The 16,694-nt window shown below is 48.6% G+C and overlaps 1 protein-coding gene across 4 annotated transcripts in view; it reads right to left on the reverse strand.

Moving 5' to 3' along the window:
• Window positions 1-16,694, reverse strand: part of rtf2 (replication termination factor 2) — a 303,881-nt gene that overhangs the window by 258,412 nt on the left and 28,775 nt on the right. For all 4 annotated transcript variants that reach the window (XM_072514520.1, XM_072514519.1, XM_072514518.1 and 1 more), the window contains exon 3: window positions 9,630-9,723. In XM_072514520.1, the coding sequence (XP_072370621.1) occupies window positions 9,630-9,723 (94 nt within the window). The remainder of the gene's footprint in view (window positions 1-9,629; window positions 9,724-16,694) is intronic.

Here is a 16,694-nt window from a genome sequence, read left to right on the forward strand (position 1 = left end):
CAGTCGTGTTTGTGGGTTGCGAATGCTGCCCTGTTATTTTGCAGGACTGCCCTAACCTGTCGGTCTGTGATGAGTGTAGTGGGGTTGAACCAAAACTCGCCTACTGCGCTAATTTTGTTCATATAATCCCCTATATTGAGTGTTGCGGGGGCTCTAGCGGATTTCGCCATCTTCCAGACACACTGGTTGACTGGATCGAAAGAGAGGTGGTGAGAATTCATGAAGTCGATCCCCAAAATGTGTCTGCTGTTGGGGGCAGGTCGACTAACACTACGGGGTGTTTTGTATTCATGGTGCCGATTTGGATGGGTACAGAGGTTGTGATATGTCCCTGTTGTGAGTGGCCTGTGAAGCCGCTGAGGGTGATAGTGGCTGTGGTGGGCCACGTGTCCTTACCAAGGGTGGAGGAATTTAAGGTTGTGCGGGACCCTCCTGTGTCCCAGAGAAGCTCGATCGGCTGTCCCCTAACCTTTGCTGCGACTACGGGTCGTCCTGACCTATCCCACAGGGTATTGCAGACCCAGCTGGGGGAGCCTGCACACCGTCAGTCCGTTCCGGTCAAGTCTGTCTGATCGGACTGGGCGCTAACGCTATGTATGGGCTCTGCCTTTTTCTTATTGAGAGTGCCTGTCTGTTGGGCTTTGTGGTTTTTTAGGGGCCTTGCATTCTTTGGCAAAATGCCCCAACTGTCTGCAATTGTAGCATTCTTTCGGTTTTGCTGGGGGGCTGCTCTTTCCCTCGTTTACCCAGGCAGGGTTGTGAAGAGTGGTTCTTACTGCCTGCACGTCTGCGGCGGCTTGTTTTTCCTCAGGGGTTCTAGATGCGGGTTTACTGTGAGCCGCTTGTTCCCAAACGCGGGACAATCTTTTGAACACCCACTTCTCATTATGAGCCTCCTCCGAGGGGTCATAATTACTACAGGCATTCTGTCCAGCTTCGGTGGCATGGGAGATAAGGGTGCGGGTCCATTTGGCCATATTGTCTGCGGACAAATGGGCACGGTCTACATTTCCGAAAACGGCTTCAAAGTGAATCCACAAGCGTCCTGCGAACGCTGTGGGGTGTTCAGACTTTTTCTGTCTGCACTTATTTAGACCGTCTACGGGGTCGCCCCGGTTATACCCGATCGCATCCAGGATCGCAGTATGCATTTCTGCAAGGGTGCCTCCTCCTACATTCTGTGGGTCGGGAAGGGCTGCTGCGACCGATGGGTCTAAGCTGAGGACCGTGAGCTTTACCTGCTCTTTCTCATCCAGGCCGTACATGGTCGCCTGGTGTTTGACGGTGGCAAAGAAATGGTGTGGGTCTGAAGCGGGGAGGAACGGTGTGATTTTAGCACACGCGTCCCGTAATTGGGTCACTGTGAGGGGGGTGGAATATAAGACTTCCGCCTCGTCTGCTGTGGTGGTGCGGTGGGTTGTTACAGGGTTCATGGGAGCCTGTATTCCCTGCTGTGTGGGGGGTGGGGGTGCTCTCCTCCTTTGGGGTTTCCCCTGCGCACATGTTCCCTGAACATATCTCTGCGCTGTTTCTTGCAGTTCTTCCCAATCAGGGCCGTCTTCCTGGTCTAAACTTTCCCCAAAGGTGTCTTGGAATCCTTTTTGGACAGAAAGCATTGCTTGCAGGTCTGCAATTTGCTTTCGGCACTTCGCATGGTCTAAGGTACTCTGCCTTTGTTCCGTGGTTGCAGCGTGGAGCGCTCTCAAGGTTGCCTTGAGATCACTACATTGCTTCTGTAGCGTCTCCACCTGCTTCTCAGTCTCTTTCTTAACCAGGACGGCACGCTGCGTGTCCTGATAAGCCTTCTCATACTGGGATTGAAAACTGCTTAAATGCGCCAGACAAGACTGGTGACCCTGTTTGGCGTCAGCCACCTCTTCGTCCTTGGCTTCTAACTGCCTTTTCAATTCCAGGTTCTCCTTTTCCATCTCGCATACATCGATTTTACTCATACGATGTATGCCTTCTATTTCTTTTCGGAGCGTCCTGACGACCACCTCGGTGCCTCGCAATTGTGCCATGCAGGACACGATTGCCATCGGCTTGCGTGCTTTCGCTAAGCTTTTCTTATGGATTTCACTCATGTTCTCCCACCAAGTGTGCCCTATACTTCCGGGACCGGAGTCGTCATTATTACAGAAACCGCTCCACACGGGCCATCCTTTGCCCTGCAGAAATTTCCGAATTTCCACTTCCCAAATGGAACACTGTCCCATTTTAATGCTGCTGATCGGTGCGACTGCAAATTCTTCGGGGTTCACGAGGCATTGCATTGCCTGCATGGCCATCTCTCTTATCTGCTCGTTACATTCAAATTTGGAACAGGGGGCTAAGGTGGTGTCGTAGATGCGGGTACGGCTTGCGCTAATTTCCGAAAATACCGACTTCCGACAGTTTTGACGCAACAAAAGTCTATCAGTTTTACCTTATAACCCTGTTAGTTACGCATGCATACACACACTTCCGAATTGTGAATTATTAACCAGAACCGCTTGAACACTTGTGGTTTTTTTTTGTTTTTGTTTCCGTTTGGATTCTATTCAAATTGTTGGGGTTCTCCCGGAGTGGTTTTCCACTTCTATGTCGGGTCACGCGGAGTCGCCAATTATGTCGCTCTTTTTAGCCTTAGTTTATTAGCTCTGATTATGTCACCTTTGCTCACGAGTCGCCAGGTATCTTCCTGATACCGCCACGTGGTTCAAACTCGAGTTATGATTAATAAGTCAGCACACCGCTTAGTAAGATTGAAATCAACGGTCATTTATTATATACAACAAATAATGCTTACACAATAATCCTACTATCTATATCGAAACCTACCACTACTGGCCAATACTTAACTTTAGGAAGGGCCCACCAGGTCAGGGAAACAAATGGCTTATCGAATCGGGTCTGGCCCGCGGGATTCAAAAGGCTGATACAGGTCGATGGCTAGGAGTCTTTATCGGGTAGCGATCGCTGGAGTCAAACTTACAGTTTCTGGTCGATGTTCTTGCGAAGGTCTCGAGCAGGAGAAGAAGGGAGAGAGAGAGAGATCTGAACTTGGCCCCTCACTTTATAGGGCCCAGGGGCTTTCCGCCTCTCGGGGCGGTTCTTGACCCTGAGTCCCAAGTGATTGGACTTGTTCCCAATCACTGGGTTCGATACGTCCGATAACGGGACGATTCCTCGATCGGGGGGTGGTCGTTCACCTGTCTTTGTTTCGGCCACTGCAGGCGCCGACAGGTCTGGCCCGGCATTCAATTGCTAATATGTTCCAAGAGCCGGTGCAGACTCGAGGGGCCGAGTGGCCTCCTTCTGCACTGTAAATTCAATGATAATCTATGATTAATCTAGGACAAAGGTTCGGCACAACATCGTGGGCCGAAGGGCCTGTTCTGTGCTGTATTTTTCTATGTTCTATGTTCTATGTTGCAATTGTTCCCGGGGATAGCGGTTTAAACTGCAGATGTCTGGGTTGATGTGCTGCTAATAGTCTTGAGTATCGATCTGGGCCGACTTCCCCAGAGCTGAATACGCTATTCTGTCTGCAGCTGTCCATTTGTGTCCTGTTGGCTGCTTTTCCCATCAGCCTTTTCGGTTGGCCATTTTAAATCGGGTTTTGGCCAAATTAATAGGGAATCAGCCATTTTAGGTGGCTACAAGACAGTCAACAATACCTAGAGGAGACAGCAAGAGGAGGACACCGGGACAGATAGTCAGCAGCAGCTAGCGGAGAGTGCGAGGGGACACCAATACAGACAGTCAGCAGCACCGAGAGGCGACTACGAAATGAGGACAGTCAGTCAGCAGCTTCGAGGGGGGAGTGCGAAAGGAGGTCACCAGTCAGACAGTCAGCAGCACCTCGAGCTGGAGTAGAGGGTACAGGGGAAAAAGCTGATTGTTGGGAGATTGAAAACAGCACGAGAGCGCAGTGAGAAATCAGAGTTCTAGCTTGGAGATCCTGAGGTAATGTCAGGATTCAATTGAGATATGGGGCAAGTAGGAGCAGCTAATTGGGTGAATATGGTCAGAGAAGTATTGACTACTTTAATGGCTTAATTTGTAAGGTCTTTATTTTGTGATTTATAGTTTGTAACGGTTAAATTCTGTAGTAACAAGGACCAGGGAAGAAGGGCCCTAGAGTAATTAATTAATAATTTTAAATATCATCCAAAAGGTTGAATTTAAAGGGGTAAATCATGGCAGAAGAACTCAAAGCCGTGGAATGCTCCTCCTGCTCTAGGTCGGAGGCCAGGAACATTTCATATGCCAGGGCCAGCACGTGCACTGAAAGTGTCTCCAGCTGCAACTCCTGGAAGTAGGGGTTTTGTGAGCATGAATGGCAGCTGGGACACTGTGAGGCATACACAAGGCACAGAGTATCATGGATAGCACGTATAGAGAGGCAGTAACATCAAAGGAAAAGACTCCACAGGCAGAAAGGAATTGGGTGACAACCAGGCAGAGCAAGAGGACTAGGTGGGCAGTGCAGGAATCTTCTGTGCTCAGTATACCCGAACAGGTGCCGGACAATAATAAAGATTATTATGTCGGTGGGAAGAGGCTGGGCAAGGGGAGAAAGAAATAGAGTCAAGATTGGAAGAAAGCTATTCAATGGGGCAAGAACAAGCTGAAATGGTGGGTCTATCAGGACAGTAATCATGATAGATTTTGGGACTGAATAATAAAAATAATAATTGTTATTGTCATAAGTCGGCTTACATTAACACTGCAATGAAGTTACTGTGAAAATTCCCTAGTCGCCATACTCTGGCGCATGTTCGGGTACATAGAGGGAGAATTCAGAATGTCCAATTTACCGAACAGCACATTTTCCGGGACTTGTGGGAGAAAACTGTGGCACCCGGAGGAAACCCACGCAGACACGGGGAGACGTGCAGACTCCGCACAGACAGTGACCCAAGCCAGGAATTGAACCTGTGACCCTGGCGCTGTGAAGCAACAATGCTAATCACTGTGCTGAGGTACTATGAGATTGGAGGCTGTGGGGGAATTTCTCCGGAGATGAGATGAGATCAGTGCAAGTCTTGAACACAATGGCTTGATCTTCGGCGGTGGGGTCAAGTTCCAGGGGTAGGTATGAAGAAGTGTCTGAGAGTTGGCACTCAGCCTCTGCAAGATAGAGGTCAGTACGCCAGACAGCCGCAGGCATTAAAGGAGATATTCAATTCCTCCAAACTAAAATATATATCAGAGAGAAAGAAAGATTGTAATTGGGGGGGAAATACATCCATGAATAAGCAATGAGTTAAGGATAACATAAAGACAAAAACTAGAGCATACCATATTGCAAAGGTCAATGGCAGGCTGGGGGATTGGGAAATTTTTAAAGACCAACAGGGAGAGTAGCTAAAATTAATGTTGGTCTCTAAAGGACTAGACTGGGGAGTTAATAATGGGGAACACAAAAATGGTAGAGACACGAAAATCAATATTTTGCCTCGGTTTTCACAGGGGAGAGCACTAGAACTATCCCAATAGCAACTGGTAATGCAGAGGATGTTGAAAAGGAGGAACTTAAAACAATTGCCATCAACCCCCAGGCCTGATGGCCATCGTAGGATCTTAAACGGAGTGGCAGCAGAGATAGTGGAGACATTGGTTATAATATTCCAAAATTCCCTGGATTCTGGAAAGGTTCTAGTGGATTAGAAAAAGGTCAATTTAATGCCGCTTTTCAAAAAGGGAGAAAGGCATAAAGTAAGAAACTATAGACCGGTAAGTTTAACCTCAGTCATTGGGAAATTGTTGAAATCCATTATTAAGGAAGTAACAGACATTGGGAAAGTCAAAACTCAATCCATCAGAGTCAGCATGGTTTTATGATGGATAAATCATGTTTGACTAATTTGCTAGAGTTCGTCAAAGATATAACAAACCGAGTGGATAACGGGTTTCCTGTTGATATCATATATCCCGACTTCTAGAAGGCATTTGATAAGGTGCTGCACAAAAGGTTAATGCACAAGGCAAGATCCCATGGGGTTGGGGGTAATATGTTACCTTGGATTGCGGATTGGATTGCGGATTGGCTAATCAATTGGAGCGGCACAGTGGTTAGCACTGCTGCCTCGCAGTGCCAGGAACCCAGGTTCTATTCCGGCTTGGGTAACTGTCTTTGTGGAATTTGTACGTTCTCCCAGTGTCTGTGTAGGTTTCGTCTGGGTGCTCCGGTTTCCTCCCACAGTCCAAAGATGTGCAGGCTAGGTGGACTGGCAACGCTAAATTGTCCCTTAGTGCCCAGGGATGTGCAGCTTAGGTTATGGGGTTACAGGAATAGGGGGAAGTGGGTACGGGTAGAGTACTCATTTGAAGGGTGGGTGCAGACTCAATGGGCCGAATTGCCTCCTTCTGCACTGTAGGGATTCTACGATTCTAACAGAAAGCAGGGAGTGGGGATAAGTGGATCTTTGTCTGGTTGGTAAGATGTAACTAGTAGTGTGCCACAAGGTTCGTACCTCAGGCCCCATATATTAATGACTTGGTTGCAGGGATAGAAGGTACTATAGTCAAATTTGCAGACAACATTAAAATAGGTGGGAAACAAGTTGCAATGAGGAAATAAGAAATTTACAAATGGATATGGATAGGTTAGGTGAGTGGGACAAAATCTGGCAGATAGAATTTACCATGGAATAGTATGAGATTATTCATTCTGGCCGGAGGAATAATAAGGTAAATTATTATCTAAATCGATAGACACGTCAGAGTACTTTGGTGCAGAGGAATCTGGGTGTCCTCGTGAATGAATCACAGAAAGTTAGTATGCAGGTGCAGCAGGTAATAAGGAAGATAAATTGAATCTTGGGATTCATTGCTAATGGAATAGACTAGAAAAGTAGGGAAGTGCTGTTGCAACGGTATAGGGCATTGATGAGACTGCATTTGGAGTACTGCTCACAGTTTTGGTCCCCTGACATAGCAAGGATGTAAATGAATTGAGGTGGTTCAGAGGATTAATTGATTCTACGGATAAAAGGCTTGTCTTAAGAGAGACTGAGCAGTTTAAGCCTCTACTCACTGAAGTTTAAACAATAAGAGATCTAATTGAAGTATATCAGACGCTAAAAGGAATTGGCAGGGTGGGAGTAGAGCCGATGTTTCCCCTTGTTGAACATTCTAGAAATGTTCTAGAAAGAAAGCCCATAGTTTTAAGCTAAGGGGTGGCAGATTTAAAATAGAAATTAGGAGGAATTCACTCAAAGGATTGTGCATCTGTGGAATTCTCTACCCCAGAGTGCAGTGGACGACTAAACAAATATGAGGATATGGGGCAAAATTCTCCCGAAACGGCGCAATGTCCGCCGACTGGCGCCCAAAACGGCGCCAATCAGACGGGCATCGCGCCGCCCCAAAGGTGCGGAATGCTCCGCATCTTTGGGGGCCGAGCCCCAACATTGAGGGGCTTGGCCAGCGCCGGAGGAATTTCCGCCCCGCCAGCTGGCGGAAACGGCCTTTGGTGCCCTGCCAGCTGGCGCGTAAATGACATCCCCGGGCGGCGCATGCGCGGGAGCGTCAGCGGCCGCTGACAGTTTCCCACGCATGCGCAGTGGAGGGAGTCTCTTCCGCCTCCGCCATGGTGGAGACCGTGGCGGAGGCGGAAGGGAAAGAGTGCCCCCACGGCACAGGCCTGCCCGCGGATCGGTGGGCCCCGATCGCGGGCCAAGCCACCGTGGGGGCACCCCCCGGAGCCCGCCCACGCCGCCTTGTCCCGCCGTTCAAAAGGTGGTTTAATCCACGCCGGCGGGACAGGCAATTTATCGGCGGGACTTCGGCCCATCCGGGCCGGAGAATCGAGCGGGGGGGGCCCGCCAACCGGCGCGGCGCAATTCCCGCCCCTGCCGAATCTCCGGTGCCGGAGACTTCGGCAACCGGCAGGGGCGGGATTCACGGCAGCCCCCGGCGATTCTCCGACCCGGCGGGGGGGTCGGAGAATGACGCCCCTGAATAGGCTTTTAATTAGTAGTGAGATGAAGGATTATGTGGAGTGGGCAGGAAGGTGGAAATGAGGCAGAGATAATATCAGTCATGATTGTATTGAATTGTGGAGCAGAGTCAAGGGGCTGAATTGCCTAGTCCTGCTCAGAGTTCTTATGTTATGGCAATAGCACCACCTTTCTCAGCAGGATTTATAACAATGTCAAGGTTAGGAGTGAGAGAATAGAGTGCAACAAGTTCAAAAGGAGACAGGTTAGAGTGAATGAAGGAAGCAGAGAAATTAAGATGGTCAACATCGCGCCAACAGTTCTCAAACAAAAGATCAAGAACGGGAAAGAGGCCAGAGGAAGGAGCCTAGATGGAGGGAGAATACTGGAGGCAACTGAAAGGATACGCTGGTCAGAGGAGGACTCCAGCAAAGATGCAAGCAGGGAGGCAACAGAATAAGAGTTCAAGCATTTGATGATTCAATATGTTCACCAATCTCAGAAACCCATTTGAGAATATCTCCTGTGTTGTACTGCTGGACAGCCAATCTTGCATTACAGTATCTCAAACTCAATTTGCTCTTGCATCTTTCACCACTCCATATCCATCAGGTCACCATCCTCAATTTTGATGAAATTCAATACAAGCGACATGCCTTGTATCCAAAAATATCTGATACAACTCCCCACATCCAAGGAAGGTAGAAATAGGGATAATAGAGCAGGTGGAAATGAGAAAGAAGAGGAAAATAGGGAAACACGGGTGGAAAGAAAATCAGAGAGAGGGAAGAAAAAGAAATAAGGAAACACCAAGGGAAAGAGGTAGGAGGGAAAATTATAAAACAAGGAAAAGGAAGCCAACAACAGGAAGTGGTAATATAGATAATGATATTGCATTAGCAATTCAGAGACCGAGGCGAATGCTCTGGAAACACAGGTTGAAATCCCACTATATCAGCTGGAAGAATTTAAATTCAATTAATTAAATAAATCTCGAGTGAAAAGCAAGACTCAGTGATGATGACCATTAGATTCTAAACTACCATAAAACCCCAACTGGTTCTTTGTGGGCAGCTTGGTAGCACGGTGGGTAGCACTACTGCTTCACAGCGGCATGGCCTCAGGTTTGAGTCTGAATTCTCCCTCACTGTACCCTAACAGGCGCCGGAATGTGGCGACTAGGGCTTTTCACAGTAACTTCATTGCAGTGTTAATGTAAGCCTACTTGTGACAATAAAGATTATTGTTATTAATAATGTCCTTTCAGGAAGGAAAGCTGCCATACTTTCCTGGTCTGCCCTACACTTGACCCAAGGTCCATAGCAATGTGGTTGACTCTTAACTTCTCCCCGAAATGGCCTGAGGCTCCTTTAATAGCACCTTCCAAACTCCCAACCACTACCACCTTGTAGAACAAAGGCAGACACATCAGACACACAACCTGTCAGTTCCCCTTCAAGTCACACACTATCCTGACTTGGAATTATATTGCTGTTCCTTCAATGTCACTGAATCTAAATCCTGAAACTCCCTCCCTAACAGCGCCATGGATATATCGCCATCACATGGACTGTAGGGCAGTAAATGCTGGCTTTCCCAATGATGACAACATCCCATGAAGAATTGAACACAATAGAGGTGTAGAATGGGCAGCCAGTTTTATAGTCATTCATGTATTAATTTGTCAGGTAATAGACTCACCTTCAGGTTCTTAATGTGCGTTGCAGTCACTATAATGCATTTTTCTGGAGAAGTGTCCAATAAATATTCAATGACAGCATCTTTGTTGTACAATCTAAAATGAAAACAATGATTCATCAAACAGAATATGAACACCAAATGCTAAGCATCAGCTAAAGAACTGCAGCAAAGAGGAACAATGAGTTGAAGTGTGAAAAAAGCTGCGCAAATTGATACAAAACCACTGAAACGGATAGGATAATGGAAAATGTACATAACAGCATTTTACTTATGCATTCCTTTTCAGTAGTGCAATTGAATCATCCAGCTCCAAAGAATCATGGTCCTCAATCTGGCATGGCTATTAGGTTTGGATGCAAATAGAGACCAGGGCTTCCAAGCTAATTCTTCCACAGCTTTACATAACTCCTCCGTGACCTCCACAGAATACTAACTTGCCCAGTAATGGGGAGGGGTTTCCCCTTTAATGAGGGGAGCCCTCAACAGTATAAAAACTCTGATCCGGGTGCAGATTGAGAGGGAGACCCTTTTTTGGAGAGGGGTATCTGTGTTTGTTAATAAAAAAAGTGTCACAGAATCAGAAGAATCACAGAATCAGAGAAAAATACAGCGCAGAAAAGGCCCTTCAGCCCATTGAGTCTGTCCTGCCGCATGAAAACACCAGGTCTGCCAATCCTAATTCAATTTGCCAGCACTTGAACCATAGCCTTGAATGTTAAGACTTGTCCAGTGCTCATTCAGGTGCTTTTCAAAGAATGTGAGGCAACCCACCTCTACCACCCTCCCAGGCAGTGCATTCCAGACCGTCACCACCCTCTGGGTAAAAAACGTTTTCCCTCAAATTCCCACCTGAACCTCCCGCCCCTCACCTTGAACTTGTGTCCCCTCGTAACTGACCCTTCAACTAAGGGGAACAGCTGTTCCCTATCCACCCTGTCCATGCCCCTCGTAATCTTGTACACCTCGATCAGGTCGCCCCTCAGTCTTCTCTGCTCCAGCAAAAACAATCCAAGCCTATCACAACTAATATGTTCCATCCCAGGCAACATCCTGGTGAAACGTCGCTGCACCCACTCCTGTGCCATCACAATCTTATGTGACCATAGTACTGCACACAGTACTCCAGCTGTGGCCACACCAATGTTCTATATAACTCCAACATGACTTCCTTGCTTTTGTAATCTATGCCACAATTGATAAAGGCAAGTGTAGCATATTTACTACCCTATTAATCTCCCCTTCTGCCTTCAGAGATCTATTTACAAACATGCCAGTGTGGTGTCATTCAGTGAATATTTCCTTGTCAAATTGCTCCTTCCAAAGTGCAACACCTCACTTTTCAGGATTAAATTCCATCTGCCACCTTTCTGCCCATTTGACCAATCCCTCTATATCTTCCTGCAACCCCAGACTTTCAGGCTCACTGTTAACACCCAGCCTGTGCGTCAACCGCAAACTTACTGATCCTACCCCCACAGTCATCTAAGTCATTTATATAAATGATGAATAATAGGGGACCCAGCACAGATGACTGTGGTACGCTACTGGACGTTGTCTTCCAGTCACTAAAGCAGCCATCTGTCATCATCCTCTGTTACTACAGCTCAGCCAGCTTTGAATCCACCGTATCTAGTCACAGTAGCACAGTAGTTAGCAATGTTGTTTCACAGCGCCAGGGACCTAGGTCTGATTCCCAGCTTGGGTCACTGTCTGTGCGGAGTCTGCACGTTCTCCCCATGTCTGCGTGAGTTTCTTCCGGGTGCTCCGGCTTCCTCCCACAAGTCCCTAAAGATGTGCTTTTTAGGTGAATTGGACATTCTGAATTCTCCCTCAGTGTACCTGAACAGGCACCAGAGTATGGTGACTAGGGTATTTTCACAGTAACTTCATTGCAGTGTTAATGTAAGCCTACTTGTGACTAATAAAGATTACTGTACTATATATAAGTTCCCCTGTATCCCATGTGTATTAGCCTTCTTTATAAGTCTCCCATGTGGGACCTTGTCATATAAAGTACACCAACTGCACTACCCTCATTGATACACTTAGTCACGTGCTCAAAAAACTCAAATCAAATTGTTGAGGCATGACCTCCCTTTGACAAAGCCATGCTGATTATTTCTCATCAAATCTACTTGCCATTTCTCTCGGCGCGAATACTACACCCAGAGAAAGCAATTAGGAGCACAAAGGCACCCAATAATAATAATATATTTCTAAAAAGGCGTGTAACTTCTAAGATTTCTCCAATAGATCGTCATACACTCTGGGAATTCCCAGGTGAAGTCACAATGGGTAGGTTCAGAACCTATGCAAAGCAAAGCACACCAGATTAGAGCTAACCCCCCAATAGATGACAATTTGAGGTGTGCAGAATTTGGAGTTTAAAACTAGACATCCATAAGGTGAAATAGCTAGCAGCAGAAGCAGAATTATATCACAATCATTAATTTAATTTCCCGACATATCCCTTCCTCTTCCTAGGAGTGTAGGGGTGCGTCAGGAACAGCACCGGACTTACCTTAAAAGGAGGTGCCAACTGGTTGAAACCATAAGACAGGACTGCTAGACAGCAGAAACAACATGCTACAGGCATTGCTAAGCATACCTACAACCAACAGATCAGGCTCTGCAGTCCTGCCATATTCAGTTGCAAATGGTAATAGACAATTAAACAACTAACTGGAAGTGGAGGCACAGATATCCCCATCTTCAAAGATAGGCGAGTCCAGCACATTGGTGCAAAAGACAAGGCTGAAGCATTTGCAAGCATCTTCAACCAGAAGTGCTGAATGGATCTCCCCAAGCTTCCTCCTGCAGTCCCCAGCATCACAGATACCAGTCTTCAGCCAATTTGATTCATTTTACCCGACATCAAGAAGCAACCCAAAAGATTGAATACAGCAAAGGCCCTGACAACATTCCAAATATAGTACTGAAGACTTGTATGCAGAACTAGCTGCATTTGTAATCAAGCTGTTCCAGTAACAGCACTAGCAACTATCTGACAATGTGGAAAATTGTCAAGCCACACCCAGCACATAAAAAGACAAATTCAGGCTAGCAAATTATTGCCCCATCACTCGACTCTCGATCATCAGCAATGCTATCAAATGGCACTGACTCAGCAATAGCCTGCTCACTGATATTTAATTTGGGCCAGGACCACTCAACACCAGACCTCATTACAGCCTGAGCATATAATACACACATGCATTTAATTCCAGACATGAGGTGAGAGTGACTGACCTTGGCAGTAGGTCAGCATTTGACAGAGTGGCATCATGGAGCTTGAGCAAAATTGAAGTAATTGGCAATTGGGAGGGAAAACTCTCAACTAGATGGAATAATGCCTAGCACAAAGGGAGATGCTTGTGGTTGTTGGAGGCCTATTATCTGCAGAACATTCAGGTTCAACTGATAAATGACAAGTAGCATCAGCACCACAAATGTACCAGGCAATGACCATCTCCGTTAAAATAGAATCTAAGCATGGCTCCTTGACATTCAATACCATTACCATCGCTGAATCAACATGCTGGGGGTTACCACTGACCAGAAACTGGAGTGGACTAGCCATATAATAATGCGGCTTAAAAAGCAGAACCTGGGAGTTCTGCAGAGAGCAACTCACCTCTTGACTCCAAAGCCTGTCCACCATATACATAGCACAAGTCAGCAATACTCTCCATTTGCCTGGATAAGTACATCTCCAACAACACTCACAAAGCTCAACAACTAAGTTGAATGGCACCACATCCACCATCTTAAATGATCACTCCATACACCACCGTTGCACAGTAATAGTAGTCTACAAGTTCACACAGTACAAGTACATTCAGAAGACCAGGGCTCAAAATACATAGGAGGTGGTAAGCGAACCCACGCTTGAAAGCACACCAAAAAGACATTTAAAAATCAATGACGGGGCAACAAGTGAGAGAAAATGTGGGACGGACAGGATCTGAGAAAGATGCTCCTCCAATCACAAATTTTGTCGCACCCACCCCCACTGTTTCAGCTCCTCTAATCACAGGTTCCCACACTTCCACTACTGCTGCTTCTCAGGAAGCAGAATCTATGACTAGAGAAGCAGCCAGGACAGAAGGAACCCGTGATTTGAGGAGGTGGAGCAGTTATTCTGGCTGATCTCACTGGTGCCATAATGTTGAATCGTAACCCGGTCAAGGGAGAGCAGAATAGCAATAAGCAACGGGAGGCCTCACTCACTCTGTGATGCTCAAACAAGGTCAGCAGCCGCAATGCCCCAGTTGGGTCCAGGACCTGGTTCTGGCTTGGGGAATGGACGAGCCAGACGGGGATACACAGTGGCACAGTGGTTTTCACTGTTGCTTCATAGCGCCAGGGACCCGGGTTCGATTCTCGGCTTGGGTCACTGTCTGTGCAGAGTCTGCACGTTCTCCCAGTGTCTGCATGGGTTTCCTCCCGAAAGACGTGCTTGTTAGGTGAATTGGACAGTCTGAATTCTTCCTCAGTCTACACGAACAGGCACCGGTGTGTGGCTACTAGGGGATTTTCACAGTAACTTCATTGCAGGATTAATGTAAACCTACACTAAGAAAGATTAAATTATTTAAATTACTGGTCGGTGAGAGAAGCAGCAGCAGGGGGGGGGGGGGGGGGGGGGGGGGGGGGGAGAAGACATAGGCCGAAAAGATGAAGAATTCTACTGTCTGAGTCTCAAATTCTTTAAAGACATGGACAGCTCAGTCTCAGAGGCACTCTCAAGAGGACTACTAATTTTGACCCTCAGTGCAGGAAGAATCAGGGGCGGGATTCTCCCCTAGCCGGCGGGGTGGGGGGTTTCCGGCGCAATGGAGTGGCGGGAACCACTCCAGCGTCGGGCCGCCCCAAAGGTGCGAGGTTTCCGCACATTAAGGGGCCAAGCCCTCACCTCGAGGGGCTAGGTCCGCGCCGGACTAGTTGGCGCGCCGCCGGCTGGCGGGAAAGGCCTTTGGCGCCACGTCAGCCAGGGCCGAAAGGTCTTCACCAGGCGACGCGGGTCAACGCATGCGCGGGAGCGTCAGCGGCTGCGGACGTCATCCTCGCTTATGCGCAGGGGAGGGGGTCTCTTCCGCCTCTGCCATAGTGAAGACCATGGCGAAGGCGGAAGAAAGAGTGCCCCCACGGCACAGGCCCACCCGCGGATCGGTGGACCCCGATCGCGGGCCAGGCCACCGTGGGGGCACCCCCCAGGGGCCAGATCGCCCCGCGCCCCCCCCAGGACCCCGGAGCCTGCCTTGTCCCGCCGTTCAAAAGGCGGTTTAATCCACGCTGGCGGGACAGGCATTCCAGCAGCGGGACTTCGGCCCATCGCGTGTGGGAGAATCGGTGGGGGTGGGCCCGCCAACCGGCACGGTGCGATTCCCGCCCCTGCCAAATCTCTGGTGGCGGAGACTTCGGGACACAGCGGGGGCAGAATCCACGCCAGCCCCCGGCGATTCTCCGACCCGGCGGGGGGTCGAAGAATCCCACCGCAGGAGTACAGCCACATTTAGAAATAGAGATTTTGGAAGGTTTTCTGAGTCAAATGAAGAGCAGTGCTGAGTTGTTCCAGCGATAGATAATCTAAGGGAAGTTGTAACTGACTGGTGATTTGATGGTGGTGTTGTTGGCTGAAATGCGGTCACTGAATTTTTGTATTAAAATTGAACCGATTGTAAAACCTACCTTAATTAAGCATTTGATTACGATGGGATTTGATTTTAAAACAAAATTAATAATAATAGTTTGAAGCAAGGTGTGAAGAATTGGATAAATTTTCAAAGGGAAGAGGTTTTGTAGAGCCATGGGGAAAGAGTAGATGGAAGGGGGAACTAATTTGATAGTTCTCTCCCAGAGAGCAGGATAGGTCGAATGGCCCCCTCCTGTGAAATGGCATTCTATGATTTCGGACAGCCAGCGAATCCTCTGTTTTTATATTTGTAATGATATGGAGATGCCGGCTTTGGACTGGGGTGAGCACAGTAAGAAGTCTTACAACACCATTTAAAGTCCAACAGGTTTGTTTCAAATTACTAGCTTTTGGAGCACTGCTCCTTCCTCAGGTGAATGGAGAGGTAGGTTTGTATATATTTGTATATAGACTTTCAATACCCATTATAGAAAGTATGGCATTGGGAGGTATAGTTAATGAGTTAACTTCTGTAAAATGGTCTGCACTGAGTGCTGCCTTGTTGCATCGGAGAGCGGCTAAAGTTAGGTGAAAGAGGGAGGAGCGTAGACAGGCGGACCTGCGAGGGACACCTCTACTTGGGCCAGGAGCGGAGAGAGGCGGACCTGCGAGGGACACCTCTACTTGAGCCGGGAGCGGAGAGAGGTGGGCCTGGAGTGGAGACAGGCGGACCTGCGAGGGACACCTCTACTTGGGCCAGGAGCGGAGAGAGGCGGACCTGAGAGGGACACCTCTACTTAAGCCGGGAGCGGAGAGAGGCGGGCCTGGAGTGGAGACAGGCGGACCTGTGAGGGACACCTCTACTCAGGCTGGGAGCGGAGACAGGTGGACCTGGAAGGGACAGCTCTATTCGGGCCGGAAGTGGAGACAGCCTGACCTGCGAAAGACACCTCTACTCGGGCCAGAAGTGGAGACAGCTGGATCCGCAAGGGATACCTCTACTCGGGCCGGGAGCGAAGACAGCAGGACCTGCGAGAGACACCTCTACTTGGGACGGGAGTGGAGACAGCTGGATCCGCGAGGGACACCTCGACTCGGGCCGGGAGTGGAGACAGTCGGACCTGCGAGAGACACCTCTACTTGGGACGGGAGTGGAGACAGCTGGATCCGCGAGGGACACCTCTACTCGAGCCGGGAGTGGAGACAGTCGGACCTGCGAGAGACACCTCGACTTGGGACGGGAGTGGAGACAGCTGGATCCGCGAGGGACACCTCTACTCGGGCCGGGAGTGGAGACAGCTGGACCTGCGAGAGACACCTCTACTCGGGCCGGGAGTGGGGACAGGCTGACCTGAAAGGGGCACCTCTACTTGGGCCGGGAGTGGAGACAGCCGGACCTCCGAGAGACACCTCTACTCGGGCCGGGAGTG

The sequence above is a fragment of the Scyliorhinus torazame genome, chromosome 8, assembly GCF_047496885.1.
Source record: "Scyliorhinus torazame isolate Kashiwa2021f chromosome 8, sScyTor2.1, whole genome shotgun sequence".
NCBI lineage: Eukaryota > Metazoa > Chordata > Chondrichthyes > Carcharhiniformes > Scyliorhinidae > Scyliorhinus > Scyliorhinus torazame.